This window comes from Phyllopteryx taeniolatus, chromosome 13 (genome assembly GCF_024500385.1).
Source record: "Phyllopteryx taeniolatus isolate TA_2022b chromosome 13, UOR_Ptae_1.2, whole genome shotgun sequence".
In the NCBI taxonomy this organism is placed as follows: domain Eukaryota; kingdom Metazoa; phylum Chordata; class Actinopteri; order Syngnathiformes; family Syngnathidae; genus Phyllopteryx; species Phyllopteryx taeniolatus.
Window position 1 is genome coordinate 22,372,186 of NC_084514.1, and position 10,000 is coordinate 22,382,185.

The following is a 10,000-nucleotide window of genomic DNA, read 5'->3' on the forward strand; positions in this document are numbered from 1 at the left end:
AGTATTTCCTCAAAGCCGTCCCTCGTTTTCCATGTCGTCAAGGAACTCCCCCCACGCCCGAGTTTTTGCCTCAGCGACCAGCAAAGCTGCGTTTCGCATTGTCAGCCGTTACCTATCAGCTCCCTCCAGAGTCCCACAGGCCAAAAAGGCCTGGTAGGACTCCTTCTGCTTGACGAGATCCCTTACCGCTGGTGTCCACCAACGGATTTGGGGATTGCCGCCACAACAGGCACCCACCACCTTACTGCCACAGCGCCGGTCAGCCACCTCAACAGTGGAGGCGCAGAACATGTTCCACTCTGACTCAATGGCCCATGCTTCCCCCAGGATGTGGGCGAAGTTCTGCCGGAGGTGGGAGTTGAAGCTCCTTCTGACAGACTTAGCCAGATGTTCCCAACAGACCCTCGCAATACGCTTGGGTCTGCCATGTTGGGATGGCATCTTCCCTCACTATCAGAGCCAACTCACCACCAGGTGGTGATCAGTTGACAGCTCTGCTCCTCTTTTCACTGGTGTGTCCAAGACATGCGGCACCAAGTCTGATGACACAACCACAAAGTTGATCATCAAACTACAGCCTAGGGAGTTCTGGTGCCAAGTGCACATGGTGTTCATTATGGACAATTTGTGATGAGCACAGAAGTCCAATAACAGAACACCACTCGGGTTTTGGTTGAGGGCTCATTCCTCCTAATTACGCTCCTCCAAGTCTCACTGTCATTGCCCATGTGAGCATTGTACTCCCCAGCAGAACGAGGGAGTCCACTAGCAGAACGAGGGAGTCCCCAACGAACGCTCTCCAGCACTCTGTCCAAGGACTCCAAAAAGGGAGGGTACTCTGAATTGCTGTTTGGTGCATAGGCACAAAAAACAGTCAGGACTCGTCCCCACACCCAAAGGCGGAGGGAGTCTACCCTCTCGTCCACCGGGGTCATCAGATCAGACGGCCAAGGTCCCTGCCTTCGGCCACCACCCAGCTCACTACGCACGCGACTCCTTTGGCCCCTCCCTCAGGTGGTGAGGCCATGGGAAGCGGGACCCATGTTGCCTGTTAGGGCTGTACCCGGCTGGGCCCCATGAGTGCAGACCCGTCCACCAGGCGCTTGCCTTCAAGTCCCACCTCCAGGCCTGGCTCCAGAGGGGGACCCCAGTGAGCTGCGTCCGGGAAAGGGAAACCTAGGTCCAATTATATTTATCATCATATGGGGTCTATCAGCCGTACTTCATCTGGTCCCTCACCTTGGACCGGTTTGGCATGGTCGACCCTACCAGGGGCTTAAAGCCCCAGACAACTTAGCTTCTAGGATCATCGGGACACACAAACCCCTCCACTGTGATAAGGTGACTCCTCAGGAAGGGTTAGTTTTGAGCCTCTTCACATGAGTGAACACTCCAAGTTCGGATGAGATCTTCAAACTTTTTTGATGTACGACGGTTACCATCGTTGCAATACTTTTTCAAAAAATGCTAGGCGCTAGAGTGCGCTATTCGTTTGGCTGCAATACACAATTTCATCGCTAGATAGGACTAATTCCTTTCAAGTGTCCCTTTGATGTCTAACTGTACCTAATATGATTGTCAGAGTTTTGTTGAAAGGTTTGAGAATTGTATTGTTCTTCTAGACGGATTGGGTCGAGTGCTCGCTCAGGACATCTATGCCAAAGACAACCTTCCTCCATTTCCTGCCTCAGTTAAAGATGGCTATGCTGTAAGAGGTAGGCAGTGGGAAGGTTTGATTAAAGCAGATGATTCTTTCAGTCAATCCTCACTACATGTGATATGTTCTTCTTGTGTTTAGTGTTTTAAAGTTAAGATTTTTCACACTGTAATCTGCATTGAAATCGTCTTTTAAATTGCCATTCAAGATAGATGCTCTACTTTTCACAGTTAATTTCATTTATGTCTGTTGTCCTTCAGCTGCTGATGGCCCAGGAGATCGCTTCATCATGGGAGAATCACAGGCTGGACAACAGGTCAGCCCTTATTCACTCCGTCACTAAACAGTTCAATCCAAATCAGTTCAGTTAATTTCCATTGTCCAAAGTAGTGAAGACAACAAAAAGTACCATTCTTTTTTGGCAGCCTTCTATTGGGGTACCGTCTGCAATGGTACAAAACCTAAAGGAAGGGAATGAGATGCTTTGAAAGAACATCTAAACTCTTTGTTTTGCTTTGACTTTTTTAAATTTTGTTGGCTTGACTTGCCCTTATTTTGCCCAATTGAAGCTGTTGGAGCACAGTTACCTATCCTAAATTCTGAACCTTTTTCCCTTCAATGTACCTGTGAACAGAATACTAAATTCATGTTGCGACTGGTGTTGTTACGTCTCTATATGTGCCTGTCTCTTAAGTTTTGGGCACAGATGCAGGCACAAATGACAAGGGAAGCTTGATTATCAGCAACCATTACAATTTGGTTTCAGACCAAAATTTTCTACAGAGACTGCAAATTATCTGCTGCGAAGCGTGGTCCGAGCTGTCTTTCCAGATATTACAAAAGCATCCGACACAGTAAATCATAATATTCTTTTGTCCAAACTTTGAAAATTCTACTTTTCTGAGAAAACTTTATCTTGCTTTTTATCATACAAATCCCAAGTTCAGTGGAGTTGAAGAGAATACAATGATTTGCATCTTTTTCAACCTATATTCAGTTGAATACACGACAAATACATTTATGTTCATTGTATATTTATTAAATATTATGTTCAAATGATCATGTTTTTTTTTTTTTTTTTTTTAAATATTCACTCATTTTTAATTTAATGCCTGCAATATGTTCCGAAAGAGCTGGGACATTGGCTTGTTTACCACTGTGTTACATCGCCTTTCCATTTTACAACACTCAATCAGCATTTGGGAACTGACGAAACTAATTGTTGAATCTTTGTAGGTGGAATTCTTTCCCATTCTTGCTTGTCCACTATCACACCCCCATACCATCACAGATGCTGGCTTTTGTACTTTGCGCAGATAATCCGGATGGTCCTTTTCCTCTTGACCCCAGAGGACACGACGTCCATGATTTCCAAAAACAGTCTGGAATGTGGACTCATCAGACCACAGCACACTTTTCCACTTTGCATTAGTCCGTCTCAGATGAACTCGGGCCAAGAGAAGCCGGCGGTGTTTCAGGGTGTTGTTGATATATGGCTTTTGGTTTGCATGGTAGAGTTTGAACTTGCTTTTGTAGATGTAGCGATGAATTGTGTTAACTGACAATAGTTTTCTGAAGTGCTCCTGGGCCCACGTGGTAATATCCTTTACACAATGATGCAGGTTTTTAAAACAGTACCGCCTGAGTGATCGAATTGATTGATTGCATTCAATATTGGTTTTCGGCCTTGTCGCTTACATGCAAACATTTCTCCAGATTCTCTGAATCTTTTGACGATATCATGAACCGTTTCATGATGAAATCTGGAAATTCCCTGCAATTATACGTTGAGAAACATTGTTCTTAAAATGTTGAACTATTGTTTCACGCACTTGTTCAATGTGGTGAACCTCACCCCCATCCTTGCTTCTGAACAACTGAGCCTTTCGGGGATGCTTCTTTTATACCCAATCTTGACGCTCACCTGTTTCCAATTAACCTATGAAATATTCCAAACCTGTGTTTTTTTTTTGTTTGTTTTTGTTTTTGTTTTTTTTTCTTTTTCAGCATACCTCAACTTTCCCAGTCTTTTGTTGCCCCTGTCCCAGCTTTTTTGGAACGTGTTGCAGGCATCAAATTCAAAATGAGAGAGGGATGGTGCCTACCCGTGTGGTCGCCTTGGTTACGTGCTCTCGAGTATTGTCTCTGTTTTTGTGTTTTTCGTTTGTCTTTGGAGACATTATGCAACTCACTTACAGAAGGGAAGACTTGCTAAACATTAGGGAGTCTACCCTGGACTTTCTTTCACCAATGTTACCCACCGGGGGGGGGGGGGGGGGGGCAGCTGGCCACGGCGCACGCCGCATTGGGATGAAGGTGACGAAGCGGGAAGTGCGCCGGCATCCAAGTGAAGCGCCGTAAAAGAGGATTTGAAATGGCGCTCCCGTCGATCCACCTCGCAAATCTCAGCTCCCTACCCAACTAAATGGACGAGCTTCATCTTCTGAGAAAGACCACTAAAGACTTTGGACATTCCGCCGCCCTGTACTTTATGGAGACATGGCATTGTGAACGCGTCCCTGATGGCACCGTAATGCTTCTGGGTTTCTACACCGGGCAGACCGCGTCACGGCGTTATCGGGGAAAACAAAAGGCGGCGGGATATGCTTCTGTATCAACTAAAAATGGTGTACCGACGTCACGGAGCTCAGTAAACACTGCAGCCTGGAGTTGGAGTTGCTGTTTTTGAACTGTAAGTCATTGTACTCGCCGCATGGTTTTGTATCTTTCATCCTCGCCGGTGTTAACATTCCTCCTCAAGCTAATACGTACGCTGCACTACTAACTTGGCACTACTAACGCTCACTGAGCAAGTCAGCGAAATTTTAAAAAAGCATCCACACTCACCCCTCATTATTCTTGGGGACTTTAACAAAGCTAAACTCAACCACGAACTCCCGAAATACAAGCAGCACATCGACTTTTCTGCGGGGGAAAATAACATTTTAGACCACTTCTATACTACTAAATAACGCACACCATTCTATACCTCGTGCAGCTCTGGGCTCGTCACTGCTTAATTCACTTAATACCAACATATAGGCAAAACTTAAATTCGCGAAGGTGAAAACAGTGAAGAAGTGGACCAACAAAGCAAAGATAGACTTCAAAGCTGTTTAGACAGCACAGACTGGAGTGTCTTTGAAAATTCAATTGGCAGCCTGGATGAATATACGGACAGTGTTACATCTTATATCAGTTTCTGTGAAGAGGTGTGTGTACCAACAAAGTACACTGCCAAACCTAAGCAACTTCGCCAGGCTAAAGAGGACGCCTATCGAAGTGGGGATAGAGCCCTGTAGAATTGCACTAGAAACCAGCTGACTAAAGAAATTAACATCGCACAGGAAAATTATGCAGTAAAGTTAGAAAAACACTTTACGACTAACTACTCCAAATCAGTCTGGCATGCATTACAATCGCTAACCAATTACAAGCGACCATCCCACCCAAGCGGAGAACAATAAAGGACTAGCCGACGACTTGAACACCTATTGCAGATTTCAAAAAGGACACTTTCACACCCTACACCCACCCAGCCGCACCACCGACCACCATCACACCCACCTCTGACTCCCCCTCCTGCGTTGACCATACACGAACAGGATGTGAGACGTATCTTCAAACTACAAAAGATCAACAAAGCAGCAGGCCCAGACCTTGTGTCCCCATCCTGCCTCAAAGCCTGCACGGACCAGTTCACTCCAGTCTTCACACAGAGCTTCAATAGATCTCTGGAACTGTGTGAAGTACCACCCTGTTTGAAACGCTCCACCATCATCCCAGTCCCCAAGAAACCTGCAATCTCGGGTCTGAATTACTACAGGTCTGTCGCCCTGACATCTGTGGTCATGTAGTCCTTTGAACGCCTCGTGTTGGACCCACCTCAAGAGCGTCACAGGTCCCCTTCTGGACCCCCTGCAGTTTGCCTACCAAGAAAAAACGGTCTGCGGATGACGCGGTCAACATGGGACTGCACTTCATCCTAAAGCACCTCGACGACGCGGGGTCCTATGTGAGGATCCTGTTTGTGGACTTCAGCTCTGCATTCAACACCATCATACCCAAATTCCTCTCCTCCAAGCTTCTCCAGCTCAGCGTCTCCCCTGCCATTGGCCAGTGGATTTACAACTTCCTGACGGGCAGGACACAGCAGGTGAGGCTGGTGGAGGCCACCTCATCCACACGCAGTATCAGCACCGGGGCGCCCCATGGTTGTGTCTGTTCTTCTCTCTTTGAACTACTGCACCTCAACGCACCCACCTGTCAAACTCCTGAAGTTTGCAGACGACACCACAGTCATCGGCCTTATCAAAGACTGTGACGAGTCTGCGTATCTACAGGAAGTGGAGCGGCTGGAGCTGTGGTGCGGCCGACACAACCTGGAGCTGAACACGCTCAAGACTGTAGAGATGATCGTGGACTTCAGGAGGCATCCTTCTCTACAGCTGCCCCTCACACTGTCCAACTGCTCTGGGTCAACTGTCGAGACCTTCAAGTTTCTGGGAATTACAATCTTTCAGGACCTGAAATGGGAGATCAACAGCAACTCCATCCTCAAAAAGGCCCAGCAGAGGATGCACTTCCCGCGGCTTCTGAGGAAGCACGGCCTGCCACGGGAGCTGTTGGGTTCAGTTCTACACAGCAGTCATCGAACCAGTCCTGTGTTCTTCCATCACAGTCTGGTTTGGTGCTGCTACAAAAAAGGACAAACTCTGACTGCAACGGACAATCGGAACTGCTGAAAAGATTGTCAGTACCCCCCTACCCAGAACTTGCACGCTGCCAGAACAAAGACAAGAGCATGACAAATCCTCTTGGACCCTTCACATCCTGGTCACCACCTCTTCCAGCTGGTTCCCTCAGGTAGGTGCTATTGATCAATGCAAACTAAAACAAGCAGACATTCCAACAGCCTCTTCCCTCTTGCCATTAACTTCGTAAACAGTTAACTTACAATTCCACTGTAACATGCTGCCAATTTTGTCTTGAGACTGTTATCACATCTCTGTCGGACCAATTGTACACTACTCGTGCACTCACTTCGTAGTCTCGCCACCCTTCACTATATCTGTTGTTGACCAATACTGGCCACTCGTGCTTGAGAAGTATCTGCACCATTTGCGCAATTGACATTGTCCCAGATTTTTGCACTACTAGTTACCATAATTTCTCTGTATAGTGCGCTTTCCCCCCCTGCCCCCCCCCCAAAAATAAACTGTCAATGCTGCGCATTATACATAGGTATTGGGGAAAATGGAAAAACTTTCCCATTTTATAAATGTATGCAGCCCTGAGGTTATGAAAAAGCTGTACACTTTCATTTCAAAATGCCACCGCCCCCTAGAGGTTATGAGAAAGGTGTACACTTTCATTCTCATATGCCACCACCACATAGTGGTTATAAAAAAGGTCTAGCCTAAACTTTCATGACAATATGACAGGGTTACGGATGACTGCATATCAGTTGTGCTCATAAGTTTACATACCTTGGCAGAATTAGTAAAATATTGTTTTGTTTTTTTAATATGACTGAAGAACAACCATCATTAATTTCTTTATGGTTATGTTTTTGCTTTTCTGAAATGCTTGACCGTTTAATTTGAATACCATTAAAATAAAATGTGTTTTGCCTGGCCTTCATGTTTTCTTTCAAAAATTGTCCACATCTTACAAATTCTGCTTGGGTAATCAAACATATAAGCACAACTGTGTGTTTTCTCATTTACTAAATAAAAGTAGGGCTGTGAACATTCAAAATAAGGCCAAGTAAATAAAAAGAAAGTATTACGTGTTCAAATAAAGTGCTTCACTTCAGAATAATTATTGGAAAAAACTTAACAAAATACAGATAATACTTCATGTTTTGATCATATGGGTAGAGGGAAAATCATGGTTTGTAAAAATACATGATACATAGGCAGAAGGATTTTACAGAATTTTGAGGTCAACTTTGGGTGTGTGTATTATGCATGGGTGCGCATTATACACGAGAAATTACGGTACTTTAAACTGCATACATTTCTTCAAGTCTCTGCGCCATTTGCACAATGGTCATGGCACCAGACTATTGTTCTGTTAGTCATTTCAAACTGCTCTAATTGCTAGAGGACTCGGCATCATTTTGCACAACGGTCCTAAAAAACAAAAAACTAAATTGTACCGCCATTACCACATTACTGGTAACCTTTTATCGCTCAGTGACTGTGTTTTTATGTTTTTATGTCTCAAATGTCTGTTGTCGTACTAGAGCAGCTCCAACTACCAGAGACAAATTCCTTGTGTGTTTTTGACATACTTGGCAAATAATGATTCTGATTCTGAAGATTTAAAAAAAAAAAAACAATAATGTTCATCAGTTTGAACATTAAATATCTTCTCTTTGTCGTGTATTCTGTTAAATATAGGTCAAAAAGGATTTGCCAATCATTGTATTTTGTTTTTATTTACATTGTACACAACATCCCAAATTCAATCGAATTGGGGTTTGTACCTTCGTGAACAATGCGTCATCATTAATAATTCAATCCATCCATCCATCCATCAATCCATCCATCAATTTTCTACTGCTTATCCGAGGTCGGGTCACGGGGGAAGTAGCTTTAGCAGGGACGCCCAGACTTCCGTCTCACCAGCCACTTCATCCAGCTCTTCCGGGGGGATCCCAAGGCGTTCCCAGGCCAGCCGAAAGACGGAGTCTCTCCAGCGTGTCCTGGGTCGTCCCCGGGGTCTCCTCCCGGTGGGACGTGCCCAGAACACCTCACCGGGGATGATTCCGGGAGGCATCCGAATCAGATGCCCCAGCCACCTCATGTGGCTCCTCTCGATGTGGAGGAGCAGCGGCTCTACTCTGAGATCCTCCCGGATGACCGAGCTTCTCACCCTATCTCTAAGGGAGAGCCCGGACACCCACAGCTCGTGACCATAGGTGAGGGTAGGAACATAGATCGACCGGTTTAAAAAAAATAGTCTTCTAAAATGTAAAACAGGAATATTACTCTTTAGCCTGGATATAAATGATCTCATGATCACTGAATAATCTGATCCACTTTGCATCACCAGAATGATGCAAAGGGGCTAATCTCCAAATATACATGGACGATAAAATGCGTTTATGCCCATAGTAAAACAGTCACTGCAGTCAGACGACAGGGATCAATACATTTTGGAGGCAATCGCCTGATGGCTTGAAAAACAGTAACTCCAACATTGGAGTGAGAGATTAGCTCATTCATAACACAACAAAGCATCGTACACACATTCTGTGGTCATCCCAAAGGGCTGTTTTGGTACACGATTGTACAACAGCACATATTGCCAAAAAGCTACCAAAAGTGGAACATCGATTGAGGGAGTGCTTGTATAAGGGGAAGAAAAAAAGAAGAAAAAAGCCAGTCACATTACTGATTACTTGCAGTCATGTCATATCTCTGAACTGCAGGAATGAATGAGAAGTCAAGAAAAGACAGCTGCTGGGAAATTACATATTTTTATTTTTGAAGGAGTTAAATCACAGTATAAATTCCTGGTTTGAGGCAGATTATGTACTGCAATTCAAAGTTGACAGTTCAAATATGACTGTGCATCAATGCAGCCCACCCACACAGTGATGCCAGGCCAAGTGATGAGGGTGACAACCGGTGCTCCCATTCCTTGTGGTGCTGATGCGGTAGTCCAAGTGGAAGATACAGAACTTTTGAGGGAGTCTGAAGATGTAAGCAAAAAATAATAATTGTTGGGAGAGGGGGGGAGTACATGTGTCTATGTGTCTTATCAAGAATGGTGATATTATCTCTGGTATATTTCAGGGCACCGAAGAGTTAGAAGTGAGGATTATGGTGCAGGCTCGGCCTGGACAGGACATCAGGTTTAAAAAATAAATAAATAAAAAAAATAAGAACACACACACACCTAAAAGTATTTGAGAAATTCACCTGTAATTGAAGTCATCTGTTATTTTCTGTTCAGGCCAATAGGTCATGACATCAGACGAGGAGAGTGTGTGTTAGCTAAAGGAACACACATGGGCCCATCAGAGATCGGTCTTCTGGCTACAGTGGGTGTGACTGATGTCAGCGTGCACAAGTTCCCAGTGGTGGCTGTCATGTCAACTGGAAATGAGGTGTCTGCACACAGATACACACAGGATTATTCCTACCATTTTCACTGTTAATAAATCCATTGATTTTATTTGCATTCAAGCTGTTGAATCCAGAGGACGACCTCCACCCAGGGAAGATCAGAGACTCCAACCGCTCGACTCTGCTCGCGACCATCCAGGAACATGGATACCCCACCATCAACCTGGGCATTGTTGGAGACAAGTAAAAACATTTTATCCAT

General features: G+C 45.0%; 1 protein-coding gene across 5 annotated transcripts in view; it reads left to right on the forward strand.

Moving 5' to 3' along the window:
* Positions 1–10,000, forward strand: part of gphna (gephyrin a) — an 85,060-nt gene that overhangs the window by 47,028 nt on the left and 28,032 nt on the right. For all 5 annotated transcript variants that reach the window (XM_061794710.1, XM_061794709.1, XM_061794707.1 and 2 more), the window contains 6 exons: positions 1,623–1,715; positions 1,918–1,973; positions 9,252–9,371; positions 9,466–9,524; positions 9,626–9,779; positions 9,860–9,981. In XM_061794710.1, coding sequence (XP_061650694.1) covers positions 1,623–1,715; positions 1,918–1,973; positions 9,252–9,371; positions 9,466–9,524; positions 9,626–9,779; positions 9,860–9,981 — 604 coding nt within the window. The remainder of the gene's footprint in view (positions 1–1,622; positions 1,716–1,917; positions 1,974–9,251; positions 9,372–9,465; positions 9,525–9,625; positions 9,780–9,859; positions 9,982–10,000) is intronic.